We start from the raw sequence: 19,666 nt of genomic DNA, 5'->3' as shown, positions 1-19,666 counted from the left end.
ACTGGCGAAATGAGGCTGAGATCATTACTTGTGTTCTACGCGCTAGGGCCATACGCTCGAGCCGTCCTCGAACCCGTCGAACCCGTTACCGCTTCACTACTGTCCATGGTCGCTTCCGACATTCTGATGTATCACTTCTGTCATCCCTTTCAACCGGTTCAATTTTACTACTCCACGGAGCGGGGAACCGTGGACGCGGTCCTGCGCTTGCTGCGAGGTCGGTGCGTGGCGAACCTGGGTCCTGTGGCGCACAAAGACCCCCCAAGGACGCGAAATGTTCTATTTCTAGCTGACCACGAGGAGCTATTACGTATATTGGGTAAGTTTAGCTACAGGAGGAACGACTATTCCGGCAGGTATCTGTTGGTGATGACTGCTGGCTGCACGAACGTGCAAACCCTGCGCCACATCTTCAGCGAGCTGTGGAAGCTTAACATTGTTCACGTGAACGTGTTGGTTGAGTATCAGAATACGACCGTTGAGGTCTACACGTACCAGCCGTATACACCGAAGCAGTGCGGTGCGCCCTCTGTGAAACTTGTGACGCGTTTCGGCGAGGAGTCGCTGCGTGATGTGGGTCATGTGGACCTGTATCCCCACCATCGGTTGAAAAACTTTCACAACTGCACCCTTCAGGTCGGATCGTTCGAGGTGAAGCCGTACACTATTCTCGAACGTAACGTGGACGGGTTCGTAGAAATCAGTGGCTTTGAGGGTAACCTGTTGCAGCTGCTCGCTCAACGGCTGCAGTTCCGCATAAACGTGACCGAACCCCTGAATCGGATGCAGTGGGGCACCATGGGACCGAAAGGAAATAGCACCGGCACGATGCAGCTTCTGCAGGATGGTCAGGTTGACTTCATCATCGGCTGTATGGCGTTGGATGTGACGCGCAATATCTACCTGAAGCCTGGTATCACGCACTACACCTCTCGGATTGTGTTTGCCGTTCCGCAAGGTCGACCGTATACGGCATTCGAGAAGCTATTCCGACCCTTTAGGATGGACATCTGGGTGATGCTGAGTGTATACCTCGTGTGCGTGGTTGTGGTCGTCACGGGGTTCAGCTTCACATCCACGACGGCTCGTGCGTTTGTCTACGGTGACGGTGTGCGAATGCCACTGATGCGCGCGTTCTACCTTCTCTTCGGTGGCTCGGTGTTGCCCATGCCGGTTCGCAATTTTCCACGCACACTGTTCGTCCTGTGGCTGCTGTTCACCTTCGTCATCCGTACGCTGTACCAGGGGTCGCTATATCTGTACCTGCAGCGCAGCGCAACCTACCCACCGCTGTCAACGATGGACGAGATCCACAGATCGCCACTGGAGTACCACATGGTGAATATAGCGAAGCGCTTCTTCGTCGACAGGCCTGAAGTAATGCGGCGAGCCCGGTTTATCCCCCCTGCGCTAGATTCGCTCGGTCACATGGTGGCTGGCATGGCGGACCGCTACCAAGATCGTGTAGTCCTGTGTCCGTCGGATATGGTAGCGTATAACAACCGCCATTTGAAGCGGGCGCTAGGTGGGAGGATGATACATGTTACCCGCGACTCGGTTACGCTTTTTCCAGTCACCATCTATTACCAGAAGCAGTCGATGCTCACGAACGTGTTCGACAGTGAGGTGCGTAAGATAAGCCAGAGCGGCCTGATGCACTTCTGGGTTCGGAACTACGGAGATTACGACTTTCACACGAACCCAGCCGACGCAGCCGTTGGACCGAAGAAGCTTACCAACGCGCATCTGGCAGGTGCCTATCAAATATTCATCGTGGCGTTGCTTGTGAGTTGCCTAATGTTGCTCGTAGAACACGTATCCATGCGGGTGCACATTTTTCAAAGTGTGCTTGAGTTTTGCATCCGCTAGCTATGGATTAGATTCCCTCCAGTAAATAGGTCGTAGTTTTTGACGATGAGAAAAAATCCAGGAACCAGCCTCACCTTCTAGCACCAAAGTACCAGCAGATGAGTAGAATTGGTACGAGTTTAGCCACCTCACTTAGTGCTGTAGAACCGTAGTGCCTATACGTTGCTCGGCGGTGAAAGTTTTATTCGCTGGCTTTTCCTTGGCAGCCAACGAATAGCAAGGGAAGGTACGAGGGGAACTAATTTGCGGGAGCCAGGACTTGTAGAAACGATGGGCACAACGCACGTACTGATGTTAATGAAGCGAAAAATGAAACATTAGCCGGTACGTAGGATGGGCGTATCACCGCTTCCGAGCATCAGGAGGGGGAGCGGGAGGCTTCTCTAATGTGAGATAAGGCGCTGAAACTTTCTACATGACAATTTATTTTCACTTAAATGTATGCTTGGTCAGGTAATGGAAAAGGGTATAGAGCTGTCAGCAATTTTGTAGCTTCTGCAGTTGGAAAGTCATTGTCAACAATGCAATAAAAAATGCATTAAAAGGAGCAATTACCTTTTATTTTTTTGTAGTGCTATGTAGGGTAGATTGTTCTTGATATTATTTGAAATTAATTTATCAATAGTTTCCACGCAGTTTTTCTATTTTATCATAGATATTTAGATATGTTTTCGCAGACTAATGAATCTCATTTTCTTATTTAATTATAAAAATCTGTAACTTTGCACTGATAGTCAGGATCTATTTTATAGTCATTGCAAAAAGTAACATCAATAACATTTGACTGCTATTATATAGGAAGTTCATTGGTACGATTAATGCAACACTGTTTTATTAAAGAGCAAGACACAACTAAATCAGAACAGAATGTTATAAATAAAAAATAATACATTTATTTTTTCTACATCTAATGTCGATTTTCATCCAAACTATGCATGTCCACTAGAACTTCTGCTTTGTTGTCTGGATGACCTTTTTCTCGCGATGTATTGCTTTTCTGAGCAGTGTCAGAAAAGTTACCAACATGTCATTGGTAAAAGGTAGAAGTAGTGTAGTCCCACGAGACCATCAATCAATTTTTGGAAAAGGTGTTCATTAGTCTGGATGACGCGTAAGGTAGCAGCACTGCGGTATGGCTGGTGCACATCTACCTCTAAAGAGATTACTCAGAGGGTTGTTGAGTCTGCCAGTGTTCACCATTCTAAAAACGATGGCGATGCGTGCTCTAATGTTAGCGGCTTTCGGGACGATGTTGATCGTCCAAGTAGATCACACTGCTAGTGAAGCTTTGCGACGATTGATAGTTCGAGAAACGGTGGGCAATCACTTTTCTGAAGTTATTGTGGATGCACTGCATCGGTACTACGTTCAGAACCATTCGTCTACGATGATCACGCGTTTGGCAACGGTGAGTCGCTCAACATTCGACCTGCAGTCAGATATTATGGACGAGGTGATGCAGCGTACCTCCCATAGCATCGCGTATGTCTTTGGAGCGACCAACCAAAACAGCAGGCGGCCACGATTCTTCAATATCGCGTTCATCGATGGCTACGCAGCATTCGATCAGCTATTCCGTTCGCTAGATCCGGCCTACAACGACTTCTCGGGGTACTACCTGATAGTGCTAACTGCGATCGGACAACTGCTACCGCAGACTCTACAACGTATCTTCGCTTTTCTATGGTCGCTTAACGTCGTGAACGTGAACATTGTAACCGCCGATCTGGAAGACCATAGTCGATGGCAGAGTGTGCTCATGTACACATATTACCCGTACAGGGCAGGCGCCTGTGAGCAGATCAAGCCCCATTTGGTGCATAGGTTTCGCAAGGGTCAACGGTTGGACGAGGTTGTTGAGATCTTCCCGAATAAACTGGACGATTTCCATGGATGTCGCATCACAGTCGGTACATTCCACCTACCTCCGTATATGCTTATTAGACAGAATTTATCAAACGCAAGTACCGAGCTGTCATGGATTACCTCTAACGCTGACGATCTGGAGCTTGGACACGGTGTAGAGGGAGATCTCTTAGTAGCGCTCGCCCGGAAGCTCAATTTTACCATACGGCTGGTAGTACCCGATGATCGCGAATTGTGGGGTGTTGCTGGTGAGCTTGGTCCTAACGGCACATTCCCGGATGCGACAGGATGCATTCGGTTGGTCGTGTCCGAGCGTGTTAATTTGACGTTTGGTCGTTTTGCCATTCGCGGTGATCTCAATCTCGCTATGAAGCACAGCCGGAGCTACTACACGGTCCCGATGGTGTTCGCCCTATCAGCGGGTCGACCGTACACACCGTTCGAGAAGCTGTTTCGACCGTTTGCTCGCAGCACCTGGCTAGGGATGGTGAGTCTTTTGCTCATTGGTGTCGCGGTCATTGCCATTCTGGGCTCCACCTGCATACCAGAGTCGGTGCGCTCGTTTGTGTATGGCCGAGGGGTTCGGTTGGCTTTGTTGAACCTTCTGATTGTGCTCTTCGGTGGTTCGATGGTGCGACTTCCTAGCCGCAACTTTGCCCGTACTCTGCTATCCTTCTGGATGGGCTACTGCCTGGTGCTGCGGTCGTTGTATCAAGGTTCACTGTTTGAGTATCTACAGGAAAAGAAGAACTTCAGCCACCCGCAGACCGTGTTGGGACTGCTGGCCGAATCCTACAGCGTCTACTCCATGCGTGGTGCGGCAAGGAATCTTGATCTGGTACCGAGGGTCTCTTCGCAGTATGTATTTTCCTCTGTCAACTTTCATTGGAATAGTGTGTTGATGTTATACATTCTGTCTAAATGCAGAGTTAGCTGGCTTCCGGATGACGATGTACATGTCGAGGGGCTGTTGCACGATCTTCGCAGTTACCGCTTCCGAGGCGCACTGTTCACCGACATCGACCGGGTGGCATTCTTCAACCGTCATCATTTCCGTGGCGGCTATGTGCACATCGTCCGGGAGGTGTTGGTCCATCTGCCGATCGGGTTCTACTACCCCAAGAAGTCCTGCCTGGTGAATGTGTTTGACCGCGAAATCGACAACATCCTCATGTCCGGCTTCGTCACGCACCGGCTGCAGCACTACGTTACGTACGACTTTTTCCACCGTCAGCCGTACTACCACGTGCCGAGCCCGCTCACCAACGACCAGCTGATCGGATGCTACGAAACCCTGGCGGTGCTTCTAGTGACCGCTCTGGCGACCCTGCTGCTCGAGCTGGGTTCCTTGTGGTGTGGACCCCTACATCGGGCGCTCGTTTTCTTGCACGCGGAGTAGTCGATAGAGGCGCTGAATGTTTGTCCGCCCACCTGGGAAGGATGGCCCGTTTGTGCTGTGGACTTCTCCTTGTGGACTTGCTGTCGTCGACGGTACGGCTGCGCGCCATAATCCCGACCTTGCGCCCCTCCATTCTTTATAGCAGCGTACCATAAACCGACTCCGAAACGGTCGTAACTGCTAGAATGAGCCGTTCGGAGGCAAACGAATCAGTCGTCAGTTGACGTTCAACAAGCATGCTTGTTAGCATCCGTTCCACGACCTTCCACACGCACAGCTGTACACAGTCGGCTTGCGTAGCTAGGATATTTTATTTTCAATCAAACCTTGCCCTCTCGGAGTGGCGATCGCTTCGGGCAAGCCGTGTTCCCAACCACTCCACTCATCCGTAACTGAATTTTGACTTGGTGACACGTGTGATTCTCCTGCGCTCGGGAACATTTGTAATTTCTTTTCTCCTTTTATTTCACACTTAGCCCCTTTCCCGCCCCCTTTCCCCCAAGGGAAACATGTCACCAGCCCGAATGATGCGGCGGTGACAGTTATTTATGAAACGAGGAATAATAAATTGGAAAATTCCACACTCTCGTTCGCGGCTCTTCACCTTCCCAGAGCGTTCCACAAAAAAAAACAAAACCTAATTTAATCTGGGTGGATTCGATTTGTTTACAGTGGATTTTGTTTGGTGGTTTGATATTTCTCGGTTTTGCTCTCTGGTCGCTACCGCCCCTCCGGTCCCTTGGACATGTAAAGTTTTCAGGTTGCGAAACTTTTCGGAGGTTCTTTCGTCCTTCCCTACCTCATGGGTTTGCTGTTTTAACATGGTGTTCGTTTTATTTGAAGCTTTACAAATATGTTTACACACTAAAAACAGTACATAAGACAAACGAACAGTTTATTATTAATCGTTTGTGGTATTTTCCTATTAATACTTTAGGAGAGTTAGATAAAATAATAAAATTTGAACTTTTTTACTCAATACTTCAGCTACTCTAATTGACAACATTACAGTATAGTTTTTTGGATAAGTAACTTTTTTTTACAGTTTAATATCGTTACTACCTAGTTCAAACTAAGTCAAGATCAAACAAAACATTGTTCAAGCATGAAAAAAAAATTAAATGTTACTCAAATAATTTGTAACACGAGAAAGCAGCGATATTTTACAAAACAAGTGGATTTTAAACATTTAATAATCGCCGAGTGAAAAGAAACCGTTTAGTACGATTCAACCAAGACCTAGATCAAGTTCAATATAGAAAAGGCATTCTAACGATCAATTTAGTAGAGAAAAAATAGCTTCAATCATAAAGAGTAAAATAATGTCTGGCAACTACTTTCTATTTCTTTCGAAAGAAAACTGAGAACAACATCATCATTTAGCAAAAACGTTGATTCCTTGAGTAGTAAGTAGTATAATATTTTCAGTTTATTTTGCAAGTTGATTATAGTGTTTTGTGCACAAAAGTGCCTTCAATCGTAGGTAGGAAAACATTGTTAGCTGCGGGTAAACGATTGAAAAATAGTCCATGATAGCTTTAGACACTTCTGACAGAGGACAACAACAAAAACAAAATGAAAATAAGCTAGACTAATAAGATCCAATCGTATGCCCGGCAGCGCCATAGATTCATCGTTCGACATCACCAGTTCCGCAGAAAGTGAAGGCAACGGGCGGACGGAAGCCAGCCTCGGCCGCAACTTAATGGAGCTAATTCACCACGCCGTAGGATGTCCCGCCTCGGGGTCACGTTCACTGGTTAACGACACCAGCCCTCCTCCCCTCTTCACACTGCCCTCACCCACGTGGATACGATTTCCCGATCCAGCTGACAACTTCGGCCGAAGGAAATCATCCGGCAGTAGGCAAATACTGGCCATTTATCGAAACCGTTTGTTGGCACCGTTTGGCCGTACGCGGGGGATGTTTCGCTATGTTTCCACTTTTCCCGCTGGAAACGGGGGAGAGGAGGGCCCGGAGAAGGTTGCGGGCGTATTCGAATTAATTTAATTACTCCACTATTTAAAAACCATAAATTATGTTGTGTCCAACGTCGCTTCCTTGATGTTGCGAATGTTTCTTAGTTGTTTTCCCTCCCCCAAGGGAAAGCCCGTGGAAAACAACGGGAGCGAACGCAGTGCACACCGGTTTTGTGCTGTTTGTGTTGAGGTGCTTGTGTGTGTGTGTTTTTTTGTTTACTTTCTTCTTTCATTTAACAACGCGGAGATTTAAATTGTCTTCCAGCCCATCTGTTCGTGAAGGCAAAGAATAGGAAGAGGGAGGGGGGGGGGGGGAGGGTAGATGTTTTGTGGTGATAGAGACGTATAGAAAAGGCTTCCGTTTCGTTCCACCAACGCTCGAGCACGCCATCTAGCAGCCACGGTGGCTATTTTCCACGTCCCTTTCCGGAATGTCCGTGTCCTGTGCATAAACATAAAAGAACTGTGAACGGGCTGTGGGGTGGGGTGGGGGTGGGTGGCGGAAGGTGGTGTAGTTAGGGAACTCGAGTGGTTAGTGGGTGTGAGTAAAATGATAATGGCGCTGGCGTGCAGCAGCCGTTTTGCCCTTGCGGACAAAAGGAGACAGATGTTCCTGCGGTGTTAGGTTATTTGTCTTGCCTTGCCAGTTTCTTGTTTCCTTTTTTCCACTATTGTTTCACTTTTTCTCCACCATCGCCTCCCCTCCCCTCCCTTCTCGGCCATCCAACACCCCTTGTGCCGTTGGCGAAGATCTTTGCACCGCCGTTATGACGTGCAATCGTCATTATCATCTGTTACCACTTCGGTCCGATGGTGGTGGTGGTGGTGGTGGTAGTGCTGGCGGGTTGGGCCAAGAAGAAAATGGATGTGAAAAGTGTGGATACTCATCGAATGCAGGGGGGGGAGGGGGTGGCCACAATTCTTCAGGTCTTCAGGTCCCGCAAACCTTTGGCTCGCCCTCAGACGACGTCTCCATTAGCGCAATTGAGAAAAGCAACCTCAAGCACCAAACCCACAAACACTAGCGCTTCATTCGTTTGCGTCCGTCCCTCAAACAACAACCCGCTGTTCCCGGCCTGTGCATTGGGGTGTCAGAAAGGAAAATTAAAAGTTTAACGTTTGAAATAATTAAGAGTGAAACCGGTTGCTTTCGCGTGGTTTCACGAGGGGACGCCTGTGGTCGGCACACGTTTCATGGAAGGGACGAAACTAAAAGTGAAACAAAGCTGCTTCACAGGATTTGCTGTTGCTTAAAATAAGTTGTTCATATTTCTTCACTTTCAATCATAAATTAAACACATCGGAATGAAAGAGCAGAACAAAGCAATAGTAAATCAAACTAAATTTCTTACTTGCCTTGCAAATCAAGACCTTACCGACCCCTGGCCTACGATGGTCTAGTGATCGGTCGGATGGTATGGGCGGGTTTTTGTTCCAGCAACAATTTCTTGGCGTTCTGACTTTCCATAGAAATCTACCTGCTTTTAGCCTTGTCCACCTTCAACAAAACCCTGCAAACGGCAGTCCGTCTGGACTTTTCCTCGTGACATTTGTGTTTGTGCGCTAATGCAGTTCGTAGGGTGGACTCACTTCCGTTGGATTGCTGTTCCTTGTGCCACTATAGTTGTTTCCCCCCTTTTTTCCCCCGGGTAGCTTGCAAATGTCAAATCATTTCGGAGAATGCATGACCGGTCGGAACATCGGCAACTCGTTTGACTGTAGAGTTGTGTGATTGATTTTACTTAATAAAAAGATAATCGCAGTCTGACAGTTGAACTTTACAATTCATGATGTTTCAAGACGGTTTCACCTAATCATTCTTGGAATTTAGTTCAGAACACTAAAATGAAATAATATTGAATACTTTAATAAGCAAACTTTTATCGTATAATAAATGCCTTTAATATGATAAGCAGATTCGTCAACACTAGGTTTACGGGATCCCTTATTTTGACGGATTCTTAATTTTAAACTGAAAGACAGAAAAAACCATAACATTAAACATCACTTTCTTTAATTCTATATTTCTAAACAAAATACTGAAAGAGTTCGTACACATAATTATTATTTGTTAAACTTTTATAATTTCCAATTTTGTATGTGGTATTTCCATCTTTGCGAAGATTGCGACCAAGCATTGCAAATTTACTTTACATTGTAAAATTACTATTCCTACTGAACTGCCAAAACATGTGAAAGAAACAAAGGACAAAATTAAGTTAGTTTTTCAATATTATAAAAATCAGAAAGAAAAGTTGTACTCGTAAACAAATAACATGAACATAGAAACATGGAACAAACATAGAAATATTCAAATAGAAGATAATTAAAATGTGCGCCATTTACTTTAAATAAGTTTTTATTTTGTTAAATAAAACAAAGTTTAGTGGATATGTTGCGGACCAGATGGCACGTAAGTATAGTGTAAAAGCGGAGTGTTTCGATGGCTAATTCATTTAAAAAAATATAATTTAGCAGCGATTAACGAATTAGATTGTATAAAGAATATACCGGATGGAAAACATTCGGTGTTTCATATATCCTTCAATTTGACGATTGCCCGCAGAGATAGGTACATCAAAAACGTCCATAAACCGAATGTTAAATACAATATCGAAATGAATGAATAACTAAGTGTTTCACCAAATATTTAGTCTTAAAAATAGATGTAGCTCAGAAGAGTGTTCTATCAAAATTGCAGTTTAAACAATTTGTCAACTTCATTTGATGTGATATGATCCATCCCTATCCTTGTTATGTCTTTGCACTCCAATTATTTCATCTATTTACAACCTGGTAATTTCCCGATCTGCGATATTTTATTATTTCGATGTTTTATTATTGTAAATTTATGGTTTTGAATTGATTGGGTTCTTTTATTGATTTATAGGATCCTTTATATTTGGTTAATTAAATATATCTAAGCGATAACAGTGTTCCCAGTGTTGAAACATTACATAACTCTAAGAAACCGGCTAAAGACTCGGACCACATCTTTGGAACAAAGAAGAAATGGAACAAAATAGAAAATGAAGACACCAGAAAACAAGAGTGGATAAGGAAGTCGCATCGCAGCTAAAGCGTGCAATGGGTGCACGGTTTCTCGAAACCCCAAAAGCTCGCATCTGGCTGGCAGACAGTCCACCGGTCGGACAGGGCAAAGACAAGGCGCCCGGTAGAGATGCAATTGTACTGCTTCCGCCTATCGCAAGTATCGCACACGATCGTGTGTTCATTGCCGTACGGCCTGGAAACGTCCGCCGTGTGTCGTTCTGTGCCGTCGATGTCGGCATGTCGCTGCTGACTCCATGCGTGCGTTGCCGCTGCACCAGCGGGGTTGGCTCTGATGTCTGATGGCGAGAAGGGCACACGGACGGGGCCGGGCAGAAGTTTAATTAAAAACTTTTTAATTATGGAACCTCAAGGCCACCGAGCCATTCTTCCCTTTCAGCATTGGTTGGCATATATGTGTGTGTGTGTGTGTGTGTGTGTGTGTGTGTGTTTGGGTAGACTGGGGGGTGATGATGGCTGCCGTACAGCGACGCAGATAGCGGCCAGAGTTAGGGCTACCACGTTTTGACAATTGCAGCCCCGGAATGGTAATGGTAGAGCAGCCTTGCAATCTCCAATATCCTGCCGAACATTGAGGTTCACTGGCAGCAGGGGTGGGGGGAGGGGGTGGAAGACCCAAGCAACATCCGGCCGGTGTGCCAGAGGTTGCAGAAAATTTTCTGGAAGCAGCAGCGACGACCTGCTCACCGAGACTCCGACAAGTGCCTTCCGAAATGCACCGGTTGGGATGCTTCAGTGCAACCTCGCACGTCTCGGAGGGTTCTGGACAAGGCGGAAGGTTGCCACCATCGAAAAGCAGGGGGAAGGCATGGAAGCCAACGCATATCGGAATCGTTTCGCTTTCGGTTTGCTGACCTCACGTTTGTCCGACCGCGAAACCGGCACCGGGGTGGTTGCTGGCGTTGGAAATTAATTATCGTGAAATGTTGCCGGGAGCAAAGCCGACAAGCCGGTCGTTACTGTGGTGCGATGTAAGTACATGCATTTCGCTGAAGAAATAAAACTCATCATAAACAAACGAAATGTGGCTAACGGATGGCTTACGGACCCGCGCAACCTGCGGCCAACACAGCAAGAGAGAGGCTGCCGGGAAAGTTTTCCACTGTGGAATGACAGGCAATTCAAATACTGTCAGAAACGGAATGTCTTTGAACGATAATTATATTTCAACAAGACGTTAAAGTGGGATAGTCGGATGGAAAGTTGGCGGTAGTCCCGTCCTTATGTAAAGCCGAAAGCCAAACGATAGTCACTTTCATCGATTGGTCAATTTATAGCACAACTTTTCAGAACTCGGCCAGCAACTTTCTAAAACAATGGAGAACTTAAAAAAAATTGTTTCAATTCAACTCAAAAACCGAAACAAACTAATTTAATGAAATATGTTGGAAAACTAACAAAAACAAAGAGTATACAATAGCAAAACAACTGATTTTGAATATAATCACTAGTATATTACAACGCAGCATTTGCTTTATCAAACTGTCAAAACCAAAGGTTCAAACAAACGCAATAATAAACCCAAGTGGGAAGTAAAGCGTTAAAGAGAATTATGTTTATGAAACATATCATCTCTTCTCTTCTTCTTCTCTTCTTCTTCTCTTCTCTTCTCTATATCTATAAAAATGAATGTTTGTATGTTCGTGATGCTAAAACTCAAAATCGGCTGGACCAATCTTGACGATGTCTTCGTATGATTTGTTCCTTTTTACTCAAGGAAGGTTTAGAAAAAAAGAGAATTTCAAAATTCCCAAGGAAAAGCCGGAAAATGGGAAAATTCAGTAAAAACGGAATTTTTCCATTAAAAAAAATAAAATTTACCTTCCCTAATGAAAACTAGAAAACGGTTGGACCAATCACAACAAAGTCTTCTTATGGTTAATTCATTTTGGTCGTCCAATTAAGGTTTTAGAAAAATTAAAAGTTTGAAAATTTACAAGGCAAAGCCAGAAAATAAAAAAACTCCACAAAAGGCTTTTTCACATAAAAGTAATTATCTACGTATATAAACATGAATGCTAAAACTCAAAATCGGATGCAATCTTGACGATTGGTACGACCAATCTTTGTATGATTTGTTCCTTTTTACCTTAGAAAGGTTTAGAAAAAAAGAAAATTTGAAAATTCCCAAAAAAGAGCAGGAAAATTTGAACATTTGTAAAAACGGCTTTTTCCATATAAAAAAAAGTTTACTATCTGTAACGGATACTGAAAAACGACTGGAGTAATTCGTACGAAGTGGTTGGTTTTTTTTGAGTCAATTAAGGATTTATTAGAATGAATATTTTGAAAAATTTCCAAGAACAAGGAAGAAAAATCATATAAAAGCGAATGTTCCTGCACAAGGGCACCTAGGAATTAGAAATGAACAAATTCCCCCTGCAATTTTGCAACACGCTTAATCGAAAATTGCACTCATTACACATCTTTATCTGAACTTTGCGCATAGTATCGAAACTACGATTGGTTGAGTGTGCGTGCAGTTTTACTTGAATCGTTTAGAAGAATATTTTAACATTCTTTGGATTTGCCTGATATTCCGTATCCTAAGGATGGATCGGTTATTGATATGTGTTGACATCACCGAACATAAGGGGCTTCCAATGCTTTGATATTTCAATATTAGCGTGTTATTAAAATTGGACGAGGCGAAGTTCGTTGGGTCAGCTTGTATTGCCATAAAAATTACTTTTAAAAGTGGTTAGAGGTTCAAAGCGCGTTTGACAACTACCGAAAACTGAAAGTTGCAATCGTTTGAATAGCGGTGAAGACAACTTGTACCACCAATTCACTTCGAGCGGGTAAAACATCTGATAAACCCGTGCCTTTGGCAGGAGATATTTTAGATTACTGGTGGAATAACTGGAGTGATTTCAATTTCCCCAGTTCCAATCCTTCCTACAGGCAAGCTCGACAAGCTAGCGAATCAAGATAGGTATTGTATTATTGAAATTTCGGCTTGTCGACGTCGCGTTCTGGCGGCTTGTTACGGCCGTTTAGGATTTTCCCGGTGCGTCGAGACCGGCGGGCTCGGAATCATGGCGGAAAACAACCGGAAACGAAAGAGCCGGAAGTGAAAACGGTGAACGGTTGACTTGATGGTTCCGGTCGACTAGCAGATCCGTTTGCGGGAGAGGTTTTGGTGGGGGGGTTGTTTTGGTGCACCTCGTTAAAGGGTTGTTGGGATGAGGGGGAGGGGATCATTTGGAAGGTCGGTTCCATCGATCGTTACGCAGTGAATTTTTTTCAGTAGTTCTCAGTCCCGCAGGCTGGTTTTATCGCTGGCGACCGCTGCCTGTTTTTGCGTATAAGTGAGCGTTTTATATTATTATTTTTTATTATTATTTCTTTCGTACTCACACAGATGGGTTCTTTATTCGCATCCTGCTGCTTCAATATCCGCGAGTATAATGCGAGGTTGTGCACCGAGGGGTCGGCACACGCTTCCTGAAAGGAATTTAATTGAACTATCAATTTTCTAAATGATGTTAAATGAAATATTTCAATGTTTTACAACCAACCACTAGTTTCGATTCTTTTAAATTAATTTCTTATACTTATTTTTTTCACCATATCATGGTTTTGCTGGCGTACATCTAGTGATTAAAATTACTCCGCTTCGGGATGTTTTGAATATCGTGTTTTTGTTTATTTCCCGAATGTAACTATTGTGAATGAAAAGAACACATATCATTGTGCCACTGGATTCTGGACGAGGTTCATGACGTTGGTAAAATTTTGAACGTCTAATTATAAACATGTTATGGAAAGAAGTTTAGATTAAGGAAAATAATAATGTAAAATTAATGTGATAACGTAAAATAGGAATCACAAGAATCCTTGTTTTTATATGTGAAATTTTCTTACGGGCCAGACATTGCCGACCCCTGGCTTACGGGATGGATGGATGGATAGATGGATGCTGGGTTGTAAAATTGACAACGTTGAATGGTATCATTTTAACCACATGATGGGCTTTCAGATTAACATGAAAACAACCGAGCAGACGTGAAAGAAAGACGTGACAAGCAAGGGGCCGAAAACTGGCTCTAGCGAAGGTGAAAATGAAGTGATGAAAATTTTATCAATATTTACTATAAATTGGCTAGGATTGCACGCTTAAAATGCAGCTGCACCGTTGCATTGGGCGCGTATGCGGTACGCTAGCACACGCACAGGGGTGCGCTGTTTTTTGATCTGCCATTTAACTGTCACTTTTTCCCCCGTTTCATTTTCCCTACAAAGACTTCAGCGTCACTCCGTTTGAATGACTGTCTGAAAACGGACGCGGAGCGCATTACCATTTCATTCTCCAACGCCGGCTTTGGTGTTGGTGAATTTTTGGTTTTGCATTCGCTGGTGCGAGTTCGCCAGGAATCGTCGCAATTGCAAGCAACACGGGTTGCGATGGGTAAACGTTACTGTTGGTAAACAAACTGATGATCCTGTCTTTTTTTCATTGTGTTAAAGTCATTGAATGTCTATTACGAATATTGCAGCGAATCGTGCGTTTGACAATCGGTTAACGATTTGTTCGACCATTACAAAATAATCAAACGGAATTTAGCGACCAGTTCCTTCCAATGAAGCTTAATTATCGTCTTTGTTTGATGTATAAATTTATTTTTCAATATACACACCGACGTCGGTCAGTTTCCATGATATTTACGATGCTTTAAAATTGTGAAAATTCCGTTTCTGTGAAACGCACTCTTCCGCTGCAATGTTTTCATGCTCTGTCTGACGAATATTTCGTTCACGGATGTTTTCTGCGGAAGTGTAATACACGCGTGTTAATTATGCGGTTTATCTACTTCACTGAACGTGAACCTCCCGTCAACGAGGCTCCCATTACTCTTATATTAATCCCTGTTGAAATAAGTTCCCTACGACCGCATTCGGGCAAAACGTATTTATCGTGTCGAAAAAGGGGTTGTGCATTGACGAATGAAAAAGGGAAGGATATGCCAAATTAATCATTCTTTTTTTTTATTCTTCTTTAAAAAGATGATATTGGTCATCTTGGGGGTTTACGTTTACAATTTTTCAATACCATTCTATTCGCTCCTTTTGTTTTATATTAAACGCATAGAATTCATCGGATTTTTCCATAGTGATTGGCGCTTACACTGGATGGAAAAAGGTAATTATAACTGGATGATTACTTCTTTGGAAAAGGGGAACCACAGTGGGGGTGTAACTATGCACGCGAACCACTTGAGAACTACGTTTGTCGACACGAAACCCAGATGCACTGCTGTGGATCCAATAAATGCTGCTGGGAGAACCCTTCACGCCTGATGTGCTAATTACATCCATTAGGCGAGCCGCAGGCCAAATGCAACGAAGGATTTCCTGGTTTTTAGCTTACTTTAGCCTATTTTTGCTCTCCACATGTTATCTCTACGATAATGGATTTTAATGTATCGAGCTGAGATCGTGAAGGAAGGGGCTATAAAGCTATGTTAAACGTCTTTTTAAATAGTTTCACTAGTCTTTTAGAGTTGTGGCAGACGATGTTGAATGTTTTTAGGCACCTTTTACATTTATTCCCATAGGATGTAGAGATTACTTGTCTACTTTTCAGATTTTTTATTGTTTGATTTGGAATGTCTTTTTTTTCGCTTCGTTCATTTTTGTGTTTTACTATGTTTCAAAATTAGTGACAAATTTTGGCTTATATCATACATCAAAAGAATATTCCAACTCTGCATACATTTGTTTCGATAAAATAAGTTTATGTTCTGAAGTTTTAAGTGAATGAAATCTGTTGCGTGCTCGATTTGTGTTAGTAATTTTGCAAACGATCACATGAACGACCACATATAATAGTATGTCAGTTTTTTATTCATTATTTCATTTCATTCATTAATCATAGCTACAGAATTTTAACTCAATATAGTATTTGCGATTGTAATAGATATTTCCAATTCCGGGTGAAAAATTTTTCTTCTAGATGACTAGGAAATTATACAGATAAAGGTGAGAAGCAGGGATGTGAACCCTCATTATTTGCAGTCATCCTCCCATATTTTATTCATGTACATGGTGACATTGAACAACTTTGTTGTTAGTAACAAAGTATTACTTGCGTTTATTCACGTTTACTCCTTCCCAAAACTGGCAGTATCCCATATAAATATTTAAAACTCAATTTAGCATTTCAAGAAAATGCTATATTCTGTTTTATTAGCAAATGTATTGTTTGCTCAACCTTCTTTAACCAAGTTAAAGGAGATATGGAAGCCATTATAAGATGAGCTTGCCAAACGAAACGTTAATATTCTAAACCCAACGTGGTTTACCAGGTTCAGAATTTCATGTCCATGTTATTTACTTTATTTATAACGCTACATCATTTTAGGTCGCTTCGAAGTTTAACGAACCCTCGATCCTTCAAACAAATCAAACTTCGTGCCGATATTTGGAGGTGTAAAACATTGAAAAGACTTTAATGGGGCTGTAGTATGTAGTATGTTGTATACATACGTTATGAAATCAAAAGAAGAAACCGACCAGGTGTGATGACATGCGGTGTTTGTACATTCCCCGATGTTGGTTATCCTTAAACTTTTGGGACAGTGAAAACAAAACGCCCTACCATCGCGGTATGTTGAACAAAGCAAAGTCTGATCAGTCTGACCATCTTTTGACTGCGCTACAAAAAGGCGGGGATGTTTTTGGGACAGAACAGTAAACACCTCGGGCTTCTCGAGCTCCGCCGAGGGACCATTTTGTGCAGTGAGTCGTGTTTAACTTTAATAACCGTGCTATTTTTAAGCTGAGAGGTTGTCGATAGCTGATCAGTAGTTTTGGGTTTTGGCGGGAAGCGGAAGGGGGAGGAGAGGCTGCAGCAAAAACCATCACGCCAACCGATAAGTGGGTCGAACCACGCCGGGCAAACGATGTACGAACGCTCATCTGTTTGCGAAGGATCTGTTTGGTCTGGTGATTAGCACCGATTGTTGCCTTCGGGCGGCTCGGGCAAACTGTTATCTATGGCTTAGGTATAGGACGGAGGGGGCGCATTGGGCGGGGGTGTGACCACAAAAGTTAGGCCATCGAATCGAAGAAGTATTTGCAGCGATGCCGAAGAAAAGGAGCAGCTTCTCTGGCTTGTCAAGGTTGCTGCGAAAAAGCGTGACGCTGAAGGGAGTGAGGCTGTACGCTGTTTGTACAGAAGGAGGACATCCCCGTGGTTCGAAGGTTTGGGGGGGAGGGGTTTAGTGTGATGAAACTTAGGGCAGTGTTCCCAAGATTTGAGAGAGGCCTATCGCAAACAATAACAAACGAAAGAGACAAATCGGGTCGAGCCAGACGGTCAAATTTTGCCCGGTAGCTTAACGGCTAGGCCAGTGTTAGTCTTATTTAACGACACATGACTAAGGTGTTTAAGGTTTACACGATTAGCATAGATCAATAAACCAGCCAAACATTGGTCCGTACTACGTTTCAGAGATTTATACTTAACGCTCAAACTAACGAACCGAAGTTTACATCTTCTCTAACTATTTTAATACTACATGCATGTACTTTTAAATATTTCTTTCTCTGTTAACATATCTTATAACAAAGGAAAATGTTATTAAAAAATTGTACTTTGATATAGCACATTTTGGATCGATAGAAATAAATGTTTTTAAATCATTTGTAATTTTTACATTCTAAAATGTATTCTTAAATGGCTAAAACATTTCTAAATTCTTTTTGGCGTTTACAATTATTGCTACTAAAATAGTCCTTTCAGCAAACAACGGATGATGTACATGTTATTTGTATATATTATTAGCAATTCTGAAAATGCTAAAAATGCTAGCTGTTTATGTAGCGTGTCTTAAAATCGACACACATTTGACTTACAGACCAAATTGTGCTACAACATAAATATTTTTCATTGAACTTTACATCATCTAGTAAAAATGCAACGAAATTCGGGGAATCGGTTATTGTTTATTTACTTTCTCCAGATAAGTGTGCATCCACTTTAGTGGTGGGTGGTAGGAACATCTTTAAGGTAAAGATTGAATCTTCCGAATTTCGGCTGGTACTTTCCTGCACGATTGTTTTGGCCTAAAACAGGAATAGATGGTGAAAATTCACGTTCGACAATGTTGCGCGTCATGTGAAGGCCTTTTATTTTATATATTCAGATCAAGTCTGATTCAAATCAAGTCAGAATCTTATCAGATCGAGTCCCAAACGAATCAAATCTGATTTAAATCCCAAGCGAATAATTAAAATTCCCAAGCAAATAATTAAAATATCTATGAAGAAAAATAAACGTTACAGCACGCCGTGTAGAAAAAAAAGAATAGGCGTAAGAGGCGAAAGAAGCCACACGGCCCAAAGCCTCTATAACATATACTTAGTGAATCATTGGCCGAATGCTCTAGTCGTACAGTTCGTCCTGCGAAACCGCAAGAACGGTTGCATTGTTTGCCCATGTGGCCGATGAAATGGTTGCATCGAACGATGAATACGATATTAGCATTCGGCCAATGATACAGTACTGAATCGTTGGCCGATTGCTAATGTCGTACACATCGTTCGATGATACCATTCTATCGGTCAAATGGGTAAACGATGCAACCGTTCTTCCTCCACTAGGGACATGCCACGCTAGCGATGTCTAACACATGGTGGTTCGATTTATTCACATAGCCATATGTACCTGTGTTTTCCCCGCGCAACACACTCACACAACTGGCGTACTGGTAGTGGTGCTCAAATCTTGTCTCAGAGGTTTGGTGTTCAAATCCCGGTTGGGGAAAATCATTTATTGAGCGATATCAACTTTTCTTCAAAATCAACGTTTACGTTTCCTCATTGTTTCTAATTTGTACTAACTAACAATGGTTCCGCCAACACCCTTCACGGTCATATTTACTCTCCTGTCCTTCTCGCTGCCATTCCTTTTTATGTCCCGGTGACCTGTTTGACCACAACATGTCCTTTGCCAGTTTCCGTACTCGTTTCATGTCCACTGTTTCCTTATCCTTATCTTCGGCCCCTATCCCTTATTATTCCCTCCGTCTATGTTTGTCTATCTGTTTAAGTTTTAAGTATTCGGACTTTGTATAGCCTACATGGCACACAATTTTACAAAAAAAAAAAAAAAAATAATAATAATAATAATAATAATAATAATAATAATAATAATAATAATAATAATAATAATAATAATAATAATAATAATAGTGTTCGAGTCCCGTTTCCAGTTAGAGTCAATTTGTAAAAATGTAGGGTTTATTGCCGTCACATCTCATCACGGGACTTTAGGAACTGAGAATTTAAAAAATTAAAATTATTGGAATCTCGTAGAAGGAGCAGAAATTAGTTAGCAGTTCCAGTATTTTATTCTTAGTATGTTCTTCAGTACATATACAAGATCGCGATACAAGAATTTTACATATTTATAGGGCCTTAAACGAAGTGTTTGATTACGAAATTTGGAAATTAAATTTTAATATAAATCACAAA

General features: G+C 42.8%; 2 protein-coding genes across 2 annotated transcripts; both read left to right on the top strand.

The window, feature by feature from the left end:
• The first annotated feature begins 9 nt into the window (after nucleotides 1–9).
• On the top strand, nucleotides 10–1,869 carry LOC131269029 (uncharacterized). The gene has a single exon (XM_058271339.1). The coding sequence runs from the start codon at nucleotides 10–12 to the stop codon at nucleotides 1,867–1,869; it is 1,860 nt and encodes a 619-aa protein (XP_058127322.1).
• Nucleotides 1,870–3,118: 1,249 nt separating this feature from the next.
• LOC131269028 (uncharacterized) lies at nucleotides 3,119–5,134 on the top strand. The gene is made up of 2 exons (XM_058271338.1): nucleotides 3,119–4,593; nucleotides 4,663–5,134. The coding sequence occupies exons 1-2, from the start codon at nucleotides 3,119–3,121 to the stop codon at nucleotides 5,132–5,134; spliced, it is 1,947 nt and encodes a 648-aa protein (XP_058127321.1).
• Nucleotides 5,135–19,666: the final 14,532 nt, after the last annotated feature.

Source organism: Anopheles coustani, chromosome X (assembly GCF_943734705.1).
Source record: "Anopheles coustani chromosome X, idAnoCousDA_361_x.2, whole genome shotgun sequence".
In the NCBI taxonomy this organism is placed as follows: domain Eukaryota; kingdom Metazoa; phylum Arthropoda; class Insecta; order Diptera; family Culicidae; genus Anopheles; species Anopheles coustani.
This window is presented reverse-complemented; position numbering and strand designations above follow the sequence as displayed.